The 25,341-nt window shown below is 41.5% G+C and overlaps 2 protein-coding genes across 3 annotated transcripts in view; one reads left to right on the top strand and one right to left on the bottom strand.

The window, feature by feature from the left end:
* ash2l (ash2 like, histone lysine methyltransferase complex subunit) overlaps positions 1-3,243 on the top strand; it is a 15,936-nt gene extending 12,693 nt beyond the window's left edge. Inside the window, exons 14-17 of the mRNA XM_078272108.1 lie at positions 542-634; positions 725-823; positions 988-1,047; positions 2,588-3,243. Coding sequence (XP_078128234.1) covers positions 542-634; positions 725-823; positions 988-1,047; positions 2,588-2,695 — 360 coding nt within the window. The 3' untranslated portion in view covers positions 2,696-3,243. The remainder of the gene's footprint in view (positions 1-541; positions 635-724; positions 824-987; positions 1,048-2,587) is intronic.
* On the bottom strand, positions 2,569-25,341 carry grk5 (G protein-coupled receptor kinase 5). Of its 2 annotated transcripts, XM_078272109.1 has the most exons (16): positions 25,084-25,341; positions 24,142-24,231; positions 22,152-22,264; positions 18,932-19,009; positions 17,449-17,546; positions 16,507-16,599; positions 16,266-16,329; positions 15,408-15,548; positions 14,277-14,467; positions 12,843-12,880; positions 12,173-12,262; positions 11,058-11,266; positions 10,850-10,987; positions 8,884-9,021; positions 7,875-8,006; positions 2,569-4,315 (listed from the first exon to the last, which is right to left on the bottom strand). In XM_078272109.1, exons 1-16 carry the CDS (start codon positions 25,133-25,135, stop codon positions 4,226-4,228), a joined length of 1,755 nt encoding a protein of 584 aa, XP_078128235.1. In that variant the 5' UTR covers positions 25,136-25,341; the 3' UTR covers positions 2,569-4,225. The 2 variants fall into 2 exon arrangements, with proteins under 2 accessions (XP_078128235.1, XP_078128236.1); XM_078272110.1 differs by lacking the exon at positions 10,850-10,987.

The following is a 25,341-nucleotide window of genomic DNA, read 5'->3' as shown; positions in this document are numbered from 1 at the left end:
ATGGGTTCAGTGCGGTTAGGCTGCGGCTGGGTTTGGCGCAGACTGGAGGCGCAAAAAAAACAGGCCCACGGTGAAAAGTTGAGACGAACACAACCCCACGTCAAGCTGCGGTGGCCAATCATGTAACCGGAAATCAGTCTTGTCGGTGTGTTTTGAGCGATGGTTTGAGGCGGTCTGGGAGTCCCGTACAGGAAACATCGCTGCCACTAGAACGATTTCAAACGCCAAACACAAGCACTGAACTACCCGGGAGTTTGTGTAATAGCTGAATGTTTCCTGCAACAACAAAGCACTCGCTACCTCTCTCTCTCTCTCTCTCTCTCTCTCTCTCTCTCTCTCCTGTGAAATAAAGCTGCCTTCAACAAGTGCGGTCGGAAACGTTGAGATCTATAAATGTCTGACGGAGAACCGGAAAACAGTGATTGTGAAATATAAAGTCTACTTCTGCTACATTGGGGGGTTAAAGAGCACAACAGGACATCACTCAAACGCTTTTTTTTGGTCTGAACTTATTCTGATATTCTAAATCTGCTCTTTTCAGGCACTAATCAAGTTCAAGAGCTACCTGTACTTTGAGGAAAAGGACTATGTCGACAAAGCAGAGAAAAGCCTGAAGTCGATGAGCTCCAGCAGGGTGAGGAGTCCTCTTTAGAAATAAAATTGAGTCTGAAAGCCTGGCGCTGTTTGCTGCCGTTAACTCGTGGATCCCGTTTGTTTTTTCCAGATGATATTCTATAAAAACGGAGTGAGCCAAGGTGTAGCCTTTGAAAACCTGTTTGAAGGCATGTACTTCCCCGCCATCTCACTCTACAAGAGCTGCACGGTCAGTACGCTTCTTGTGTTGGCGATTTTTCGGCCGCTGCTTGGTTGATCTTTTTTTAAGTTTGCTTAACTTCTCTCTCTCTCTCTCTCTCTCTCTCTCTCTCTCTCTCTCTCTCTCTCTCTCTCTCTCTCTCTCTCTCTCTCCCCCTCCCTCCCTCCCTCCAGGTGTCTGTTAACTTTGGGCCTCATTTCAAACACCCTCCGAAGGACCTGAAGTACCAGCCGGTAAGAGCTTCAGTAATCAAATGCAAATTGACTTATAAAGCACATTTAAAAACGACACCAGTTGAACCAAAGTGCTGTACAATCGGAGAATACAAATGCATAGAACACAAAAACAACACAGGGTTTCTCTCCCCCCCTCAAAAAATAGTTTAGCCCGGTTGCAAGTGTCTTTTTTTGACAAGGGCCGGGCGTGAGCCAGTAATAACATAACACAATCATGGACGGAGTCGTGAAATTGAGAAGCAATTGAGGCAACTCATTCCTGAGTTTGGGGGCTGCAACTGCAAGGCACAGTCAAGTCAATTTATTCATAGAGCTTTTAAAACCAACCTAGGCTGAACAAAGTGCTGTACAAAGTTATATTATGTCATAAAAAACAAAGGAAGACGATAAAAGTATAGACACAATAAACATCATACAAACAACACACTTCTATACAAATGTCCCTAAACTAAATCATACGCCAAAGAATAAAAATGTGTTTTAAGACGAGACTTAAAGATCTCGGCAGTAGAGGAGGACCTAATACGAATGGGAAGTTTGTTCCAGAGTCTCGGGGCCACAATGGAGACGGCGCGGTCCCCCTTTGTTTTCATCCGATCTGATTAGACCTAGAGCTGCAGGCGTGATGAAGATGATTGGCAAATCCCAGAATACAAGGAAGACGAGAAGAAATAAGAGCATGTGTAACAGTCTCCAAGTCCTTACAACAGAGGAAGGGTTTTAGTTTAGCGATAGCCCTGAGATGAAAGTCTCCCCGGTGCTTCAGCCTTGATCTCAGGACCACAAGGAGAATAAGGGCCCTATTTTAACGATATAAGCGCACAGCGTGAAGCGTCTGGAGCAGGTGCGTTTAGGGCGTGTCCAAATCCACTTTTGCTAGTTTGACGGTGGGAAAAAGGGTCTGTGCGCCGGGCGCATGGTTCAAAAGGTTTGACCTTAGTGTCTTCATTAATCAGAGGTGTGTTTTGGGCGTAACATGCAATAAACCAATCAGAGATCATCTCCCATTCCCTTTAAAAGCCAGGCACGTTTGGCCCTTGGAGCATTGCTGTTATGATGGAGGATTTTCACCGTAATATTTTTATTTGTAATCTTCTGCATGTGTGTGTGCTGCTGTGCGTCCCTGTGTGTGTAACAAGCATAGTGTGCTCGCTGTGCACGAGCCTAGGCGCATTTTACTAATGCTCTGTTAAAATAACAATGAAATGCTGCGTTATTGACTTTAGACCAGGTTTTTGTTGGTCAATGGCGCAATCACTTCCCGCTGCCTCAAGATAGCAATACGCCCAGAATGCACCTGAACACACCTCCCTGTAAGACCAGCACCAGTGCATTTGCTATTTAAACGCTGTGGGCGCTGGACGGGAAATTGACAACTGCGTCTGTCTTAAACTAGCAAAGACACTTGCGTCGGGCTTTGAGCTGCCCTGCGCCGGGTGCAAGAGAGGACCCTGAGAGTTACATCTTTACAAACTTCACGCTGACGTCCACTGAGCTGTTTGATCAATCTTCCCTGTGTTGTTCTTCTCCCTCTCAGATGAGTGACATGGGCTGGGGAGCTGTGATCGAACACACGCTGGCTGACATGCTGTACCACGTGGAGACGGATGTGGACGGACGACGCAGCCCTCCGTATGAAGGATGAATACGGCTTGAATTCAGTACACACTCACACCCCCGCCCACCGCGACAGTAAAAATAAAAGCACCACATGCTGCAGTAACCTGTCGCTCAAAGAAACTGGCCAATTTCCACCCTTACGATATTAGTTTTGCGAGACGGGAAGTTAAAACGTAAAAAAAAATAGGCTGTAAAAATTCCACCAAGCTAATAATGGATGACTGCGCACCGTCATTTGTTAACGTGCCATTTGACAGAAATTGTACTCTGAACATTCGACGACTGAATTACTTTTGGTGCTCTGCTTTAAAAAATATCTACATTTTGAAGTTGTTGTCTTGCTGTAGAGAGATCTCAGCGGGCATCATGTTGAACCTCTGATGTTCTGCATGTTGTTGCAGCCAAACAGACCCACTTCCATGTGTCGCACACCTTCTGTAGACAAGAGCCCATCCTGCAGTCTGGTGCGTTCAGTGTTTTTTTTGCTAATTTAGTTTGTTTTAAAATGTGTGTGTTTTATACTCTGGGTTAAATAAATAAAAAATAAATGCTACATGGAAAAAGTTGAGCTCATTAATGGATTCTGGATTCGTTTCCTGACCTTTCTGGCTTCTCGGCATTTAAAATAAAGTAGTGCTGCAACTTAAGCGTGATTTATGCTTGTGCGGAGGCTCCACGCAGAGCTCTCCGTAGCCTACGTAAGTGGCCTAATGTTAAAACGTGTGCGTCGATCTCTTTAAGAGAATATCAGGGCGTGTGTGTGTGTGTGTGTGTGTGTGTGTGTGTGTGTGGGGTAGAGGGAGTGACAGAGATTATCTTTGGAGCGAGTAGTGACTCTAGAGTCATAGTGAGGCCTTTTACTGGCGTGCTGTGACCCCCTACTGATCTCCAGTAACCGCGAGTGGACGATATGAAAATACAAACCAATCACCCTCCCCTAATCTGTGTGAACATGAATTGTAAAACAGTGTTTTTTTTGTTTCATTTATGATATTTTAGGGGCCCCAAAAAAAGGTGAAGGTGAACTTTATAAGGAAAGAAAAGCAACAAGTCAGAAAAACCAAACTTAATATTTTGTAGCAGAAATATCTGCCTTTCCTATTTATCCATTTAATCTGAATAACACTGGCTAGATTTAAAAAGAAGAAAAAATAAACTGGTTTATTCAGCCATTTCGGCTAAAACAGTGCAACTGAAATTAGTGTTAATGCCGTGACGTAGCCTCACACTGTGACATGCTACTAAATTCAAGTACTTAACAAAACGCCACTGACGTAATCGGATTTAAAAAATGCATGTGTCGCTGCTTGTGTGCGTGACATAGCAGTACAATTATACATGTTTGTTTTTGTTTTTTTTTCATCTAAAAAAAAAAAAAAGCAAATGCTTATATAGTGTAGCTGTGAGTGAAATGAGAACAAAGAACACAAAGAAATGTATGCTAAGCTGTTATTTACACGGAGGAACAGAACTGCATCCAGTGTGGTTTTCTTCTCCGGTAGACGGTTGTGTTTTAGTGTCTTTTAAAGCTAACGTCTCTGCGCTGCGAGCGTCCTCAGAGGGTGGTGCTGACCATGCCGGACGTCATGTAGCTTTCAGTGGAAATCAAGTTCTGTTTGCTTTCGTCCAACCCATCTGAAGCGTGCTGTTGGAGGAAAGAAATATTCAGCCGTCACATAACAACACACACACTTTAAGAAACCGTAAACCAGTGGTGGATAGGAGTAGAGCTGGGTACCGAATTCATTTCTTTTTAGGCGCCGAAGTATCAAAAAATGCCTCATCATTCAATACCCAATTACAATTCCCTTAGGAGAAAATCTCATCAGCGTCAGTGAGCCAATAGGCATGCAGCATGCCTCTACCAAGATCTAATTAGGTTTGTGATTGGCTGTCTAACGTTACATGTTGAAGAGACGCGCAGGAAACACTCTACGTTACACAGAGACGGGGCTCACGGAGTAGGAGCTGAAATTTAAATAAAAGGATTTGTGCTGTAATATTTGTAGAAATATATTGTGTTAAGAATAGAATGTCTTGAACGCCTGGGAATCGCTTTCGCTCTCTCCTCTTGTCTGGCCCGTGTAAGATAAGACAGTTGCAGAAGGAGCAAATTGCTCCTGATAAACATTTGGGACAGAATGCACCCGGTATAATATCTATTAGTGACAGACAATCTTGAGGCCAGGAGAGGAGGAGAGAACCGGAGTGATTCCAGGGCTTGCGCATATTTCGCTATCTTCATGAGGGACAGAACGTCTGAGCTATGACCATGATGATGATGATGATGATGATGATGATGATTAGCGGCACAGACACCATGGCGGAAGGAGGAACCCGGAGAGAATAAAGAGAGGGGGCAGAGAATCGGACGGGACCAGATTACGGGACAGACTGTTGGCGTTAGGACGAGAAAGAACATGTCTTAAAGGGGGTCTGGTCCTTATGCATGGGTACCTGTTTGTCATGATGCATAAGTTGTATTCTGCTTGCAATATCATTTACTAAAGCGTTGTTCAATTGAACTGAGCGAATCCTGAGTATTATTTTCTGGTCTACCAGTCAACGAACACAGAGGTACCTTGAGAAGTGACCAAGTACAGTCAGAAAACGCTGGCCTTTTGAGCCTGAGCAGAATCGGTCCTAGTTTTTCCTTCATGTTGTAATTTGTTTTTGTTTTATAAAATTGGTATTATATAAAGTATCGTTTAGGAACCGGTATCAAAGTCATGGTATTGGTATCGCTACTGGTATCGAACATTTTTTAACGATACCCAGCCCTAGATAGGAGTGTAACGAAACATTGGTTATATTTTTTATATATAGATATATATATATAGTATATATATATATAGATATATGATATATATCTCATATATATATATATATATATGTATATATATATATAAATATATAGCTATATATAGATATATCTCTATATGATATAGATATCTATCTCATATAGATATAGATACTATCTATATAGATATCATCAGTATCTATATCTATCTATCATCACGTCATCATCTATATATATATATATATATATATATATATATATATATATATATATATATATATATATATATATATATATATATATATATATATATATATATATATATAATATGACTGACTAATGTCTGGCTCCTACAAAAAAGGCCAGACTTAATCTGACTCCAATTTTATGGTCACTTCACTCTGGATGGTGTTCGTTTACTGGTAGATCAGAGAACTAAGACTCAGGATTCGTCCAGTTAAAGTTAATAACAAGCTTTAGTGAAAAATGATATTGCAGAATACAAGAGCGTATGCATACGGATCAAATACTATACAGGTCTATCTTTCACCTATCAATCAGTCAAAGATTTCCCCAGCATCTGATGTCCTAAGTTAAAAATCTGCCTTATTTATTCACTTCCATCTCATCCTCTGGTGGTGCTGTCATCAATTGGATACAGTCCAGATCTTCTGGCTCCAGCCGGCTCCTAACGGTTTGTAACACACTGTATGAAAAACATGACCTTGACTTCTCCCATTCTCAGCTCAAAAGAGACAAGTCGCTATTGTTGGATTTGAACACCTGTGTGCTTTAATCTCCTGCAAACTTTAAGGAGTTTTCATGAGAGCCAGGTCATTTCCATACTTTGTGTCACAAATCCCGCGCTTGCAAAACGTTGTCCATTGTTGCCTCGTTCCCTCCACCTGATCAGAGAAGATCTTTCTCACACTCCTTTTATAATGTCTAATCACTGTAAAACTAAATGGCCTCTCATAACCCAGGGTGCATAAAAAGGCAACAATGGTCAACACCATGAACTCTAAAACCTCTTCTTAACTCTTTTCACAAAATATATTCTAACAGTATATATGTGTGTGTATATACAGTATATATCTATATACACTGTATATTAATGCTTAACGATCCAATATCATCGATGCAAAGTGCAAATATTGATTTATTCTACATTAGATAGATAGACAGGAAAGGGGGAAGACAGACGGGATGACACACAGCAAAGGGCCGAGCACAACATTAAACATCTACTGCAGTAAAACGCAACATAAACATTAATGTCGCAGGAATATTAATCCAGAAACATCAGAAGAGGAAAACACTGACAGGGAACATTTGGCTTACTTTTACTTTTCATACTTTAAGTACATTTTGATTAGGGCTGGGTATCGTCACCGATCGACCGATTTGATTTCAGATCTAATGTCGAATTGGGATATTTCAGTTGCAAAACCAATTTTGCTTGGCTATGAAAGAGATTCTACAATTATACAAAGTTCCCTCTGACCCTGCTGCGTACAAATAGTACAAAGTACAAATGTTTACATTAAGAATTGACCCCAAAGCTGTTACAATAATGTTCTTTTTATTTAAAGGTGCAGTAGGTAAGACTTGTAAAACTACCTTTTCTGTCATATTTGCTGAAACTGACCCTATGTTCCAGTAGAACTACATGAAGCAGGTCATTTAAAAAGAAATCCAGCTCCTCTGGCTCCACCTACAGCCTGTGGTGAGATTTGCAAAAGTCCACCGCTCCCTGTTCAGATGCACCAATCAGGGCCAGGGGGGGGGTGTCTAACTGCGTGTCAATCACTGCTCAGACACACACATTCATTCTCCCTTGTGGGGGGAGGGGCTTAGGAGACAGTTTTGGGCTTTAGCAGAAAGGGGGGAGGGACTGAGAAGTTGTCGATGTTCACATTTTTTGGCCAAGTCCTGGATCTTCACAATCCTACCTACAGCACCTTTAACATGAACACACAATAAAGTGCAGCTTGACAGACTCTACAGTCAGGGAGTGCTGAGTGACATTTCATTCAGATATCTTGAGGTTTTAAAAGGGCCATGCCAGTTTTCCCCCTCGCCAAAATGTAGCTTAACTTCGGAGCGTTATTTAACCCCCGTCCCGACAAGATAGCATGAAAATTGGTACCAATTGATTCCTTAGTTCTTCTAGTTTCATATTATACAGACAGAGATTGATTCTGGATTTTATGAATCGATATTGGATCATTCAAATGAAAATTGATTTAAATGGGAAAAATCCCAGCCCTAATTTTTATGATACACACTTGTACTTCAGTAAGGATTTCAATGCATGACGTTAACTTGTTGTGGAGTATTTTCACAGAGTGGTATTAGTACTGTTACTGAAGTAAATGATCACACTGCAGTGGACTGTTCTTACTTTTTTGCGGAAGATTCGGTCCAGCAGGCTGCGTTTGGGGCTGTCTGGGTTCTGAGACCAGTCGAGGTCTGGAGATCGAGATCCCTCAGGGCCAAAAGTATTCAGCTCCTTGAAACATCCCGTCTCTATCACCTACAAAGGAGGAAGAAAAAGACAGTGAGGTTTGTAGAGTCTGGAGTCTGGACTAGTCTTGCTGCAGAGGAGGGTCTGGCGAGTCCACACAGCATTCCTGGAAAAGGGAGAAAGACGTGCTCTGGTTTATTGGCATTTCTTGAAACCAATCACAGTTGTCTTGGGCGGCGCTAAGCGTCGAGCAGAGCCACGGTGCCTTGGCAAAATAGCTTGAAAAAAAACTTGTTTTTGATGGAACGTGTACGTTCAAAAGTTGCTTTATGCCGACCTTGCTCAAAACACTTGTAAAAACAGACATGAGGAGAATGGAAGTGTTCCATAATGGATGCCTCTGACGAATATGCCAGATCTTTTGGCCTAATAAGATCTCCAACAATGAACTGTACAAGAAAACGGAAAGCCAGAGCATCACCAAGGAGATTACGCACATGACGCCTGAGATGGCTAGGACGTGTTGAGGATGGAGCAGGACCACATCGCAAAAGTCGCCTTAAGATGGACACCACCTGGCAAAAGAAAATCTGGGAGGCCCAAAACCACCTGGCGCAAAGCTGTGACACAAGAGCTGGAACAGATGAACCTGTCATGGGGAGAGGCCCAACATGCTGCCAGGGACCGAATGCAATGGAGAGCATTGAAGCCCTATGTCCCATAGGGGAAGAAGGGGAGTAAGTAAGTAAGTTGCTCAAAACTACTTTTCAAGCGATTCCGCTGTCGCAGACTAATTTCTAATATGGGAATTACATCCTGAGAGTCTTGCTTGAGTTGTGCAGATAGTCTAGCCAGCTGTCTGGAGTTACCCTGCAACTTAAGTAGAACATGGTAGATATAGACTAGTCTGGATAGATTGTATGATGTGACCAAGATATGAACGTACCTCGTTTTGCCAGGTTATAGGGACTCGTCCTGTGTTGAACTTGGAGTAGAAGTTGATGTCTGTCTTGTCCAGAATGACTCCCTTCACGCTAGAAAACTCATCAATGTCCTGCACGTCGCTGCAGTACACCAGTCTGGGCTAGAGGAGGAAAACACAACAAAACCGAAACTCAGTTTTACCTTCTTATTCGTCAAAAAACAACCATCACCGGTTGTGGAAAGTAAGTACATTACTCAAGGACTGTACTTCAATTATTTGTACTTTACATTTTCAGGTACACTCAGGGGTGGAGAGGAGGGGGAGGGGGCTTCTGGGACTCCAGCCCCGAATGTTGTTTTTTTTCAAAAGCCCCAAATCTACCTACCCCCTACCTATGTTACCATGGGCCTCTAGGCTGCTTCTCTGATCAATGCTCTCATTGCCCGGCCTGTCAGTTTAGGTGAACGGCCATGTCTTGGCAGGTTTGCAGTTGTGCCATACTCTTTCCATTTTCGGATGATGGATTGAACAGTGCTCCGTGAGATGTTCAATGCTTGGGATATTTTTTTATAACCTAACCTTGCTTTAAACTTCTCCACAACATTATCCCTTACTAATGTTCACTCTAACAAACCTCTGAAGCCTTCACAGAACAGCTGTATTTATACTGATATTAGATTACACACAGGTGGACTCTATTTAGTAATTAGGTGACTTCTGAAGGCATTTGGTTGCACCCCCCCAATGTAGCACAAGTAGACTTTACATTTCACAATGTTTTTTCGTCAGATCCTTTATAGATTTCGATGTTCCCGACTGCACTTGAAGGCAGAGGCAGAGCGAGACACAGGGAGTGCTTTGTTGTTGCAGGAAACATTCAGCTATTACACATCTTTCTTGTGGCAGCGATAAAGTTAGTGATGTTTCCTGTTTCCTGTACTGGACTCTTACACACAGCCTCAAACCATCGCTCACAACACACCGACAAGTCTGATCTCCGGTTACATGATTGGCCACCGCAGCGTTGGGTTGGGCATTGTTTGGATTTTAACCATTCTGATTCCAATTCTCCCTTTCTATTCCGGTTCTCATCGATTCTAGATTCCGATTCTTTGAGGGGTGGATGCTTATTTCACAAATAAGAGGAAAATTTTATTTTGATTCAATGGTGGGTTTCAGTTTTACCGGGCTTTTTTAACATAAAATAAAGCCACACTAGTGCTCTACGGCTGCAACACAACAAGCGCCTGGCCGCTACGGAAACCAAAACTTGCGCATGTTAATTATTTGGAAGCGATGATCAGATTTAAAAACAAATCCTCCAAACGATTCCGATAAAGAAACGATCCCACTGGAATTGTAATTTTTGAAACGATTCCAAGTAGGAATCGGTTCTCGATGCCCAATCCCGTTGCGTCGTGTTGCGTTTCCCCAAAAGTTGAGTCGGTCTCAACTTTTCTCTGCAGGCGGGCTGCGTGTCGGTCCTGCTGCAAACACCGCCGCAGCCCAAACGCACTACCCCCATTCAAAATGAATGGAAAGACCTGCGTTTTTGCCAGACCGTTGGACGGCCGACACAGGCAGGCCTTATGGAACTTAAAAAAAGTAACATCGGACAGTTTCTGCCTCTCTTTTTTCAACATTTGTTGTGTTCTGGTTTCAGAATGATTAGTTGGAGACAGTTGGAGGAAAAATAAGATGCAAAATATAAAAAATGTCAAAATGTGATGGACGGAAAAAATGCAAAAAAAAAAAAAACACGTTAAAAGCGACAAATGCCGGAAAAAAATAGGATGTCACAACTATCATGTTTTTTTTCCAAATGATCTGCAGATTTGATAGCATTCAATTATCTTATCAATGTCTTGAAAAATAGTGCACGTAGCTGCAATAAACTGCCTCCCCACCCCCCCCGAGCCCTGAATGTTTACAATGTCTGTCTGAATAATTATAATCCAAATATAATCTATATATTCAGAGTACTTGCATCAGGTTTGAAAGGAGGTTTAACGAGTCCGGCCTCCAGCATCCTGAAGTTGATTTTTTGAAAGAAATGATGCGCCTGTACTTCACTCCCCCCCGAGCTCTGGCAACCCAACCTCTGTTTTGGGTCCGTGTTTAGCAGCTGCAAAAAGAAAGAAGAACCTATTAGCTTCTCGAAGATTGGACTTTTTTCAGCATTTTTCAGAACTTACAGAGGAGCAGATGTCTTTGGCCGTTTTGCTGAACTTGTCACTGTATTCCAGCTGTTCCGACTGAATCCTTCTCTCCATCTCGGGGGCTTTAGGATGTTCTCCTTTGACCCGGTATGGAGGCTGCCCCGCGGTCATCTCGTAAATCAGGCAGCCGAGGCCCCACCAGTCCACGCTCATCCCGTAATGCTTTCGGCCGATCACCTCAGGAGCTGAAATGAGAAAACCACGGATATTGCAGTTCATGGTGAGTGTCTTAACACAAATGTTCTCACGCTTATGCTCAAAAAACATACTTAAAGCGATAGTTCAGATTAGGCCTACACAATATATTGTTTTTTAATCGTCATCGCGATATCAACTGGGGCAATAACATTGTGAAACGCTGCGACATATCGCGATAGACGCTCTTTTTCCGCTAGTTGAAAGAAAATATGAGTAGAAAACTGCACATTAAAATGTAACTGTCGTTCTTTCTTTAGTGCTGCCTGTTACAATTTAATGTTCGATTTGTTCAGTAAATGAATGTTGGGAATGATTTCCTTTGTGTTTCAAATTCAACAAGCAATTTCTTGTATTTTAGCAGAATACTGGCGTCTCGTTCTGAATAGTTCACAGAAAAGTGTTTCTGAAAACATTTTAAGCGAGAAATAGGCCATACAGTTGCTGTTTTTTTAATCAACAAAGGTCAGTTTAAAAGATTTTCGTCAGATTTTGAGAGGCGCCGGGCCGACCGCTCCTCAAGTGGAGCGCTGCTGCTGCAGGTCACGTCACGTGCAGAAATGTCAAGTGGGAGAGATAAGGAAGGCTCGTCGTATATAGTCTGGTGTGTGGGAACATTTGGGATTTCATGTTACCTATGATGACAGCGGAAATAAAACAATAGATAGAACTGCCACTGTGTGCATGTATTGTGCAACATGCATTAAATATGCTAATTTTAGCTATATATCATATGCTGAAGTATATTTCTGGAGTGTTAAAGATTAAAAGAAAAAAATAACAAGAACCGTACAGAACCCGAAAACCGTGACCCTAAAGCCGTGATACGAACCCAACCGTGGATTTTGTGAACCGTACCACCCCTAACTCTCAGACATACACACACACATACATACCCATGTATCCCAGAGTGCCCACCATGCCTCGCACTAGTTTCCCCTCCGACAGCCTCACAGCCAGGCCTAGGTCAGAGATGCGGATATGTCCTAGAGGGAACAAATACCAAAGCTAAATCCACTGAACCGGTTCAGATTTTTTAGCAGTTATGACGCACATTCTCTTTTGTGTAATCAATTCCTTTAAGTCCGTCCCCTCCAGCTCTACTGATTTGTACAGTGCGAGCTGTCTGCCGTTGTTGCAAAAGATAAACATTAAGCATGTGAAGTACTCTAACCAGTAATTTGTAATTACTGAAAAAATGCTAAAACAAAAGGTTGTTAGAGATTTCCAAACCTGCTGCCAAGGAATGAAGGAACAGGTGTGAAGGTTTCTAAAAATAGACACACACCACACCTGATTCCCAGAGGCCTTTCACTTCCTCCACCTGGCTTTGTTTGCACCCATGTCAAAATACAGTCAACTTGATTGTCTGGCTCAACTCCAACTCTTATCGTTTAGATCATTGGGAGTAATTTCCAAGCTAAAAATAACTAGCTGTTGTAGATTTGATCAGGTTGTGTCTACAGAGTTAGGAATGTGACAGTATTACAGAACATAAGTTGTTGTTGTAGATCTATTTGTGGCACACTGAAACAAATGGGAGGTGGTAACTATGGTGGTACATACCGTTGTCATCCAACAGAATGTTTTCTGGTTTCAGATCCCTGCAAGATCAAAACACAGCATTTGATTCAGTGAGACACTGAAACATTTTCACAATGTATATATTGTTCTGAAATGCGCCATTCTGCATATTCGAAGCTAATACTTTTGTACTATTACTTAAGTAAGATTTGGAGTGAGGTTTTCATACGCTGTGGTTTTGCTATCTTTACTTGCGTAAAAGATCTGAGTACTTCTTCCACCACTTCAAGTGCATCAGAATCAGAAAAGCGGTTATTGCCACAGTAATATACACTTGATGCGGGTATTGCCTTGGTGGTTGGTGCATACAACAAATACACAAACCTATTGAACATTAATAAGAACTAGAGAATGCAATTTCTGAAGAAATTGCGGTGTGAATGCTGTACGTTGAAAGGCTGGCGCTACCCAGAATGTATGACAGAGGTGGAACATTTTAAAGTTTGGATGGTGTTTCTCTGCGAATGTATGAATGAGTAGATAACAATTCAAGTTTGAAAATTCCATCCATTCACTTGAATGGAGAAAATTTCCCCGAAAATGTTGAATATTTCGTTAATTATGAAAGTTATGGAAATGTTGTATAGAAGCAGGTATGTCCTAATCGTGCTGAACGTTTTGATGTCTGAATGAAGTTTCTATGTTAAAAAATGTGAAAGGAGTTAATGTGCAAAAAAGGGTACGGAAAAAAATAATGAATATGTAGAAGAACATAGGGTTGTGAATGCCTTTAGCATTCACACCAATAAACAATAAATACAGAAAAAAGAAACAAATACATACAAAATAGCTGTTTAGCATAAGAAAAAGGTGGCCTAATGGGTTGAGTGCAGAATGTAAAATATATATAGTATGTGCAATGGAATATATAGTATGTGCATGTATTGAAGTACTAGTATATCATTTAGAGCACAGGTGTCAAACTCCAGGTCTGCGGGCCAAATCCGGCCTGCATATCAATTTAGGCTCACAATAATAGATTTTGGCCCGCCGAGTTGTGCGGCAAACCAGTTGTTGACGCTCAAAGCTGAATTTGGCACATTTTCCGACTTTGAGACTCTTTCCCAGTTCCCAAACAACCGAAGAGTTTTCATATCCAGGCTGTGAAACAGGTTGTTGTGAGTCGGCTGTGTGGTATCCTACTTTTTAAAATGTACTCCTTTTTGTTAAATTCTATGATCTAAGGAACTTTTTTTCTGACTTTTTTATGGCTTTATGTCAAACTGTATGTGAGAAAGCTATATTAGACAAGCAATAAAGGTCAAAAATATTTTACTTTTTTGATTAAATAAAAGCATGTTGATAAACTTTACATGTCTGTCCCTGGATGTGAGACTCATTTTCCAGTGTGGCCCTTAGTAAAGTTGAGTTTGACAACCCGGATTTAGAGCATTGCTAAAGCAGAAACGCACTGACCGATAGAGTATTGACTTCTGGTGGAGGTGAATTAAACCGCAGCAGATTTCTGCAGCGTAGAAGCGCGCTCTGTCTTTGTCCAGGCCGGGCTCTCCGATGTTATGAATATGAAACTTCAAATCCCCGCCGCTCATCATTGTCAGAACCATGCAGAGGGCGTGCTTTGTCTCATAAGCGTACGCCAGATTCACCTGAATGGAGAACGAGGAAGTGCGTGAATCAGTTAAAGACTTTGAGTATAAATCTGGGAATATTCTATGTTGTCAACAAATCTCCAAAAAAAAAGACCAAAACCATAAAGTGTTAATCCATTTCCCAATGCTGTCTGACTTCCTGTCTGTCTCTCAGCTCCACGCCTTTTTTTTTTCCAGCTTTTGCCTATTGGACAGTGATTGGCTTTCGAATCTGTGACGTACCCAATCAAGCTACCCGGGGTATGTTTGAAAGTCAGATTTCAGTGCACAGACATCTCCTCTGTTGTCACAGAGAAATGTGACACCTGTCTAGTGACAAACTTTGCACAGATACAGGTCAGTAATTTCAAGGCCAGACATTTTAGGGGACATGAACATAAGAAATACACATTTTTGTGTAGAGAGGATCTGGGTGGCTTGTGGCTCGGAGGTAGAATGGTCGCCCCATAACCTGTTAGTGGATCATTTCCAGGCTCCTCCGGCCACATATCAAAGTGTTCCTGAGCAAGAAACACCAAGTTGCTCCCCGGACCCTGTATGTATAGCTGTCCACTGCTCCTAATACTTAGGATGGGTTAAATGCAGTAATAGAATTTCACTACATTGTACTGTATGTATGTACGAATAAGGAGTCAAGTTTGTAAAGTATAATCCACATTTGGTGCTTTAGAGTAGTGAGTGTGTGTGGCAGCAGGACGGTGTGATTGAGTAAAAAATAACTAAACATGTCAGCCGCGTGGCTCATTGATGTGTTTTATTAATGGCTACAAAGACAATATTTGTTAATGGGATGGTTTTGGTCTTTTTATTGGATTTGTTGTCATTAGTAAACTGATAGTATATCACCAAACTTGTCTTTTAACATGTGATCTTACAAGCTTTTTAGAAAGCTAAATGGTTAAACAGAAAGAGCGTAACTGTTGTGTAGTAATCTCACCACGAATCGACTGTCCAGCCCTTCCAGGATCTCTTTCTCGTTGAGAGCCATGGCTTCCCCCATCCTCTTCTTCACGTGAGTCTTCTCCAGCTTTTTGCAGGCGTACATCATCCCCGTGGCTCGCATCTGACACGCCCACACCTGCAAACAGAACAGATTACGGTCAATTTATGGTTTTGGATGTCCCTTATTTTCGGCCAAGTGTACGTCACCTTTGGATTTCTTTGTGTTGTAAGTTTAAACTCCAGTGGACTATGGTTAACTGCTCCTCAGATCTCTGCAGGGTAAATCCAGACAGCTAGCTAGACTATCTGTCCAATCTGAGTTTTCTGTTGCAAGACTAAAACTACTTTTGAACGTACACACGTTCCACCATAACAAGTTCCTTCCCAAGGCTATTTTGCAGAGGCACCTTGGTTCTGTCTGGCGCTTAGGGCTGCCCATAATGATTGTGATTGGTTTAAAGAAATGCCAATAAACCAGAGCACGTTTTTCTCCCTTCCAGGAATGCTGTGTGGACTAGCCAGACCCTCCTCCGTAGCGCTGTGGAGGAGGGTCTGGCAATGTGAAACCAGTTCGGGCAAAACAACTACCCATACAGATAGATCTGGTTTTATGTGTGCAGGTTCTCAGATATCACAGTTCTCTACTTTAGAAATGTGTCACATAAAAACAAGGAAAACTGTTTCTGGAGAAACATGCTGCCGTTGAACAATCACAAATGAAATGCCTCCTCCCTTCCAGTTTATTGTGGGTGAAGGTAGAAATCAGATCTTAAAACCTGGACAACCCAAAACGATCTAATACCACGAGAGGTAAATGACAGAGAAATATAAAGGGATGTGACTTCAGTCTTACCTCTCCGAACCCTCCTTTCCCCAGAAGTCTGTACTGTCTAAACGTCTGCTTGGTGATGGGCTGCCTTGAAGAGAAAAACAGGTTGCTGTTTTCATTCTTAAAAAAAACATCTTAACGGAAACTGTTATCAATGTGGCACAGAGTCAAAAATTGCACAAGTAGACAAACCAGCTTCCCAACCAACTGTCATACATTGTTTTATAATTGTCTTATTTCCTTGTTTCAGAACACACGTACTGACCTCTCCAACATCTTCCACTGCAGGAAACGGTCGAAAAACATGCTCTCCTGGTACTGGATGAAGGGCTCGCCACCGAGGAGTTTATGTAGGTCTCTAAGACACCAAACAGAGATCTCTAAAAACGTATGCACAACATGCAAAGTCAAAATATCAATATATGTCCGTAGGAGGCCTCTTTATTTTAGATTCCCACTTCATATTTATTATTTTTATTAAAAAACTTTTTTTTTTTAAATGTATTTAAACGCCAGGAAGACCTCAGTTATAAAACGGACAAATCATATTTTAGTTGCTTTTTTGAGTTGATGTACATGTAGTCGATATCAACGACGTTTCATTTTCGGGATTGTTCAGGTGCCGCCGAAAATCCTGCCGGATGTCTCTCATTTTCGGCCAGATGTCCCTCTTTTTGTGTCGGATGTCCGTCCCCTTCCTCTGTCTCTGTGTTGGCGTTCTAACCTCCGGTGGATTTCTGAGGACTGTGGTTAACTGCTCCTCAGATCTCTGCAGGGTAAATCCAGACAGCTAGCTAGACTATCTGTCCAATCTGAGTTTTCTGTTGCACGACTAAAACTACTTTTGAACGTACACATGTTCCACCAAAACAACTTCCTTCCCGAGGCTGTTTTGCAGAGGCACCGTCATTGTGTCCGACACCGCCCAACGCCAGAAACACACTGCACGCTGAAGTGCCTTGTGCGGGGGCACTGCAGCAATAGTTTGGGCGATTCCGGCAATCTATTTCTTCCGTGAGCCGCGAGCGAATGTGTCAAGCCAGGACTGATCGATTGCAGGCCCCTGAATTGAATCCAATCAATATCGAATCATTACAGACTTCAAGATATCAGCAAATAGCGTATCGTTGTCCAAAGAATCTATATAAAATGGTATCGTGATAACACTTGTGATTTACACCCCTAGAAAGAGCGTGTACGGACTTACTCTCTGCAGTCGTGGAAGACGTCCAGGCACGGGTCGAGCTCCAGCTTCTGGATGCAGCTGTGTTCGTGCTTCAGCATGATGGACACACACTGAATGGACTGAAAAAACATGGATGTTACAACAGTAAGTAGGGAGGCAGTTTTTTCAGCAGACTGAATTATATATTGTGGGTTTCTGTGTGGATGCAGAACTAATTTAAAAATGGAGATCAGGGTTTTCCCCGCCATCATAAGACTTAAGTGCAACATCCGAGGCGTTTTTGGCAGCACCTAAGCCGAATAAATGTAAAATCATTGTGAGCATCAAAACTAACTAAATGATACTCAGATACTCAGATCTAATGATTGAAGTCGACTTCTTTAGCAAGTTTTGTCTTTAAGCTTTTTGAGTGTTATTTCATTTATTATCTGCTCTAGCTTTTTATCAATGTTTAGACACAGATATGGGAATAATAACGGTCCAAAATGACTTTTTTAAGCGAAAAACACAAACTTTTCTTGAGGGAGGACATCTAAACTCCTCCGCCCATGGACGTAATTTACAGGGGGGATGGGGTTATAGCTATTATAATTTCCTTTACATAAATTAAGACATTTGCCCCATGATGCAGAAAAGGCACAAAATGGTGCAGAAAAAAACACCAGAATGCAGGAAATGAAGCTTTTTATATGCTCAAAATTTCAATTTTGCAAGTGGAGATCTCAACCCCCCCCCCCCCCCAATGTTGAACCCAAACTTACACCTTTGCCTCCGCCAAATATGGCACCTAAGTCTTTCACAAACCGAGGCCAAACACTGGAGTTGTATTTATTAAAAGTATATGTTGTAATAAAAATGAGGGATGTCCCGGTCCCGATCGCAAGTATGGGCTTTTTTATTAGCTGATCGGGGATCGGCCTTCACCCAGATCACTTTACTCCGATCATTTACCTCAGCTGAGCACTATTTGAGGCAGAACGTAAACTCGCAAAGTAACTTGGCATTGCTCATTAACGTGCTAAAATGTCAGCAGTGTGGAAGTATTTTAAGTTTAAGGTTATTTCATTTATATAGCACTTTAAAAGCTAACAAGTTTGCACCAAAGTGCTTCACAAAGACGAAAAAAAATATGTATACAAGCATAAAAAAACATATATATATATATATATATATATATATACACACACACATATATTGTTTTCACGAGGCGGTAGCAAGAGATCAGATCGGGACTCGGTGTCGGCAGATATTCAAATTCATACTTTGAAAAGTCAGATTGGGTTCGAGGGCCAAAAAAGCTGATCGGGAAATCCCTAAAACAACTAGAGATGGTCCGATATCATTTTTTGCTTCCCGATAGCCAAATTGGCTAGTAACTTTCACAACGTTACCGGCGAGTGTCAATTTAAAGCCCTGCTGGTGTCCGTATCGGAACATCTCTAAAAACAATATAACATGAATATTTGTGAACAGTAAATACTGGTTTTCTGTGTGTTGGTCAGACCTGAGTACTGAAGAATCTCTGAATGATGCTGAAGCCAGATTCTCTCCTCAAATCATCCGACTTTGTCTCAAAGGCGTCCTGAAGGAGAGAAAGGAGACGCAGAAATAGAGTGTTGATGTTACAGGTCACTTCCTTCAGAGCTTTTAAAACGGAAAGAAGAATATTTATTACATTTAATTTATTCCCAAAACTCGGCTTTAAGATATACTCTGAAAAGTTGATTTGCAAAAAAAAACATTTAAAAGTCATTCTTAAACTTAATAAAACAACTCCAGTTTGATTGATATTCCCTGGAGTTCACACAAAATCACGATTTAGGAGAATAAAATAAAAACTAGAGCTATCTATTTTCAGTGGTGGAATGTAACTAAGTACATTTACTCCAGTACTGTACTTAAGTCCAAATGTTGAGGTACTTGTACTTTACTTGAGTCTTTTCTTTTCATGCCACTTTCTACTTCTACTCCGGTACATTTCAGAGAGAAATATTGTACTTTTCACTCCACTACATTCACCTGACAGCTTTAGTTACTTTACACATTAAGATTCTAAAAACGTCTAACGTGATAACATCCAGCGTACGGAGTCTGTTTATAGTCAGAATTTCAGATTCTGAGAAGTGTGTATCGCTTTTCATATCAAAAACATCCTGCACCAAAACAACCCACGACATTCATTATGTACGGAAAATATTTCCCCCTTATCTTTCTTCCTTAAGTCAAACATTGGTCAGCTGCAAACTTTTTTTTTCTCATAGTAAATTCCATGAATAGGTTGTGAAATACACAGATCATTGCGTCACACACTTCAGATTTGCTCCTGAATCTTTTTTGTTAATCGATCCGTTCCTGACACTAAAAAAAGTGTCGAATTTGGAGCTTTGTAAGCCGAGTTTATGCGATAACGTTGTTGAATATCGGGATTAACGATATTACTTTGCGATAAACAAACTGATATTAAAGTGTGCTCAGTTCTGCTGCTTTCAGTATTCTGCTAAAATACAACAAACTGCGTGTTGGATTTAAAAAGAAATGAAAGGAAATCATTTTCAACTTTCTTTTAACGAACAAATTGAACATTGAATTGAATATAAAAGGCAGCACTAAAAAAAGAATGACAGTTACATTTTAAAGTGCAGTTTCCTGCTGATGTTTTCTTTCAACTAACACAAAAAAAATCTCAGAGTGTCTTTCGCGATGTGTTTATTGCGCCGGTTGATATTGCGATAGTCTATGTCCACGACGTTACACTTCCGGGATTGCTCCGGTGCCGCCAGAAATTCCGCCGGATGTCCCTCATTTAGGCCGGATGTCCGTCCCCTTCCTCTGTCTTTGTGTTGGCGTTCTAACCTCTGGTGGATGTCTGAGGACGATGGTTAACTGCTCCTCAGATCTCTGCAGGGTAAATCCAGACAGCTAGCTAGACTATCTGTCCAATCTGAGTTTTCTGTTGCACGACTAAAACTACTTTAGAACGTACACATGTTCCACCAAAACAAGTTCCTTCCCGAGGCTATTTTGCAGAGGCACCGTGGCTCCGTCCGGCACTTAGCACCACCCAAGACGATTGTGATTGGTTTAAAGAAATGACAATAAACCAAAGCACGTTTTTCTCCCATCTCGGCCTGGCAAAGCGAGACAAAGGGGGCTTTCACACCTGAAAGTCCGAACCAAGGTCCGGACCGAGGTTCATGTCATGTTTTTGCATTTGCTCCGGTACGTTTTGGTTTCATACTGCAGTTAGGAAAGTGCACTGAAGACCTAAAACTACGTCCCGTTGTCATCACGTACGTGAGCTGCGTCTCCCGTCAGTAACTGATTGGTTTGTAGACGGGCCTCCCCATCCTCTCCTATCCTCTCTCTGTGTCGTTTTTTTTCCCTCCAACTGCCCGCTGTTCTCTCTGTGCTGCCGCGGCACTTTTTGGCATTTATTCAGAGACAAACTGAAACCTACACTGTACATTTACCACCACTTAACAAGTAAACTGCTGATGTATTCTCTGCTCTGATAGCCGACAGCTGTCTGCTATCCATCTCTCGCTCTCTCTCACGTACACTAGAGCTGTAATCCGGCCTTAAAAGTTAGGCCCGACAAGGCCTGAGCCCGACAGAATTCGGCCCGGGCCCAAGCCCGACAAGTACATTTTGATTGGCAGCTTATTAAAAGCCCAAACCCATGTCAAAAGTGAGTCATTTATAATTTTTTTTACATCATTTATTCATGACTAACGTAGGCTATAGACCACTTGGAAGTTGGAACAAAAAAAGTCCTCCAGAGGCCAGCCTCCATTTCACCTCCTCAGCATCACTTTTCGCGCTAATCGAAACGCATCAGCTGACCGCTCATTTACCTCGCAACCCGGAGCGCAAGTCCGAGCCCGTGTAAAATGATAGAAATTAGATCTTCAGCTTTAACGTAGACACTAAGCTCTGAGCTGTTCCTTAAAGGAGCTTCCCCGGTCATATAACACCAAGATAGCCTGCCAGAGCTTTCTGTATTTGGTCCCAAAGTCCGAACTATCCAAAAAATGCTTTCACACTAGAAACAAACCGGACCGGACCATGGTTCAGTTTGATCGGGACCGAGACTACGTCTTTTGGTCGGACCAAAATTTTGGCTGTTTGGTCCGGACCGTAGACCAGGTTTCACACCTGGAATTTTGGTTCGGACCAAACTGAAAAGTCCGAAAGGCCAAAAAGACGTTTCTGTCCACACTAACGCTTCTTTTCACAACAATGTATGAACACCACTAACACCAACTTATTACTAGTTTTACACTAATTTTTGCAATTCATGGTCAGTAACCCTTATTTATAGGAAAATATACGTAATCCTTGAGATAAAAAAGCAAAACATTATGAATTATTCAGACTAATAATAAAGGTAGGATTATCACAGAAGGGTGTATGTCAACGTTGAGTCAGGATACGGTTTCGAAACAGTTAGTTTTTTTTCAAATGCTAAAAAATGGAATAAAACACCCAAAGTAGAGATCCGATCTTTTGTCGTACTTGTGAAGTGCGTTGTGTGGAATCATCAGTGTTATTTTTGGGTAATTACAATTAGGTAGTAACAAAGAAACCCATATTTCTGATATAGACATTTAGAAAACGGGTCAAATTTGACCCGAAGACAACACAAGAGTTAAAGTTTCTCTGGATTTCTTGCAGTAGAACATGTTTTATAAACCACATGTTCCACAGTTGAAAGTGTACAGTACCAGAGCGTCCTGCAGGGAGATGTAGTTCTGCAGATCGGGCCGACTCCGACAGAAGAGCTGAAAGAGTTTCTTGCCGATAGGCTGCTTCACACACAGACTGTAGTAGTCTCGCTCTGACGGAGGAAATGAGACACCATGTGAACTCATGCAACACGCCAACCACATGTACGGACTGAACCAAGTCACTAAGTGCTTAACATTCATTCATTTAAAAGGACCACGAGCAAACGGTTAATATAAGAAAATAGCAAGATGAAATGATAGATAATGAACAAACAAATCAAAAGTAAAATCAGTAAAAAGTGAGTTTTTAAAAAAATTAGTGAGTTTTTAAAAGAGACGGCCCTGATTACCTGTAGTTTTCAGGTTTGACATTTACTGTACTTCAGTCCAAATGTTGAGGTACTTGTACTTTACTTGAGTCTTTTCTCTTCATGCCACTTTCTACTTCTACTCCGCTACATTTCAGAGAGAAATTTTGTACTTTTTTACTCTACTACATTCATCTGTTACAGCTTTAGTTACTAGTTACTTTACACATTAACACAATGTAGTTTATAAAATCTGATGTTTTATTCTAAAGTAAACTAGCCGACAATATAATGACTACAAGTCCAGCTGAGATGATCAGACCGTTAAACACACTACACTGTTTGGATCCTTTACACTTTCTAAAATGGGAGGATTTTTCTGCATTGAGTACTTTTACTTTTATACTTTAAGTACATTTTTCCCGATGATACTTTTACTTGTAACAGAGTATTTTTACAGTGTGGTACTAGTACTTTTACTAAAGTAAAGGGTCTGAATACATCTTCCACTGCTGTCTATTTTTGCAAATAAACCCTTCAATATATTTAAACTGTCATTAAAACAGATCACAATGATTCTTAAGCTTGATAAACCAACACCAGTTTCATTGACATTTCCTGCATTTTTGTTGACGTTTTTGGCAAGTTTTTTCACTTTTTCCTCGCCTCTTTCAATTTTTTTTTTGTCTTTTTACAGTGTGGTATAAGTACTTTTACTTAGTAAGTAAAGGATCTGAATACTTCCACCGCTGGCCAACAGTGAGCTGCCGGAGGAGCTTAGGTTCAGTTGTAGCTTGTACAGATCAGACGTTCAGCTAAATACTTTGGTGTAATCCCCATACAAGTTAACTTCTGTACTGATATGTACAGCTTCTCATCAAACTTTTTATTTTTTAAACATTATTTCTAAATGAAACACACACACACACACACACACACACACACACACACACACACACACACACACACACACAGACACAGTCACAGACACACACACAGTCAGAGACACAGAAACACACACACACACACACACACAGTTAGAGACACAGAAACACACACACACACACACACAGTCAGACACACACACACACACACACACACACACACACACACACACACACAGTCAGAGAGACAGACACACACAGTCAGAGAGACAGACACACACAGTCAGAGACACAGACACACACACACACACACACTCCGAGACACAGACACACACAGTCAGACACACACACACACACACACACAGACACAGTCACAGACACACACACAGTCAGAGACACAGAAACACACACACACACACACACACACACACACACACACACACAGTCAGAGACACAGACACACACACACAGAGTCAGAGACACAGACACAGAAACACACACAGTCAGAGACACACACACACACACACACACACACACACACACACACACACAGAGTCAGAGACAGAAACACACACACACACAGACACAGACACACACACAGTCAGAGACACAGACACACACACACACACACACACACACACACACACACACACACACACACACACACACACACACACAGTCTCACACACACACACACACACACACACACACACACACACCCACACACACACACACACACACTCAGAGACACACACACACACACACACACAGTCAGAGACACACACACACACACACCTATGGTCATGGCCAGGTCTGCACACTGACTAATGTGAGAAAAGCGAAACATCTCTCTCCATTTCCAGCTTCTTCCTTTGCTCCCTCCACCTGCAGAAAATGAGAACAGTGGAAAGTGTGAGATATCTCAGAGTGTGCCATCTATCAGCAGTCTGTCATAAATGTCCGTCCGTGCGTGCGTGCCTAGTCCATCAGGTTTCAGACAATAGTATGCTCCACTAGAGTGAATGAACTATTTATAGCTCGGGGAGCAGGTAAGCAAAGCCTGTGGGACCACATTACTCTGCAGCTTACATTCAACTTAAATGGCCATGCTGTCACTTGAACTTTATACCTCTTTAGCAACTTAAAATGAACACTACAATCGTGTTCCCTTCAGGGAGACTTGAACACTTCACTTTAATGAGAAATTATATGTTTGGTAGGTTTGAATGAGGCTTCCTGCTCAGTGTTTCTTTAATTTTATATCTATATAGATATATATATTCACTGAGTTTGACTGAACCCAGATAAGTTTTGGACAAATAAAGCCAGTTTTGGCATGGATTGATTTAAAAAAAAAAAAAAAAGTGACCTAAAAAGTCCTGTCACAGCTGCAATCGGTGTCTAATCTGTGATCAGTTGCATCATTTATCATCTTTCAACACTGTTGTTGTTTAGGGAAGTCACCGCCCTCGGATCAGCCAGCCAAAACGCAGCTGGAGACACTTGTGATCCTCAGAAATCAGCAAATTCAGTCCAAAAAAACGTCTTAAAAACTCAGATTTCTCTGAAACCACATGCACGACGTGTTAAAATCAGCCTCTGGTTTAATCTAAAAGTATATTAATAATAAATAATAAGCATCCTCTGTCACTGTCCTTCCAAGAAGTGAGAAAATGAGTTTTACAAACATTTTGGATGTACATTTTGTTGATAAAAGCAGAAATAAAGGACTCTTACCTTCTCTGGCTTTAATAAGAGCACTATTTGCCACCATGCTTTCAATCTCCATGTAGGAGTGTGTGTGTGTATTTTTTTTTTTTTTTTTAAAGTTGTCCCGGTTTATTTGTCCCAAAGCTGCGGTACAGCCAGCGTTTATGCACCGACTGTGATGAAATAAGAAGTCATCACCTGCCGCGATACTGAGAGAGCAACAGTCCAGTTGGTTGAGTTGAAGTAATGAGAGGAGTGGCTATTGGCTAGTGACTCACTGATGAA

This window comes from Sander vitreus, chromosome 16 (assembly GCF_031162955.1).
Source record: "Sander vitreus isolate 19-12246 chromosome 16, sanVit1, whole genome shotgun sequence".
Lineage (NCBI taxonomy): Eukaryota > Metazoa > Chordata > Actinopteri > Perciformes > Percidae > Sander > Sander vitreus.
Note: the sequence above shows the minus strand (reverse complement) of the source record. Positions and strands in the feature narration are given on the sequence as shown.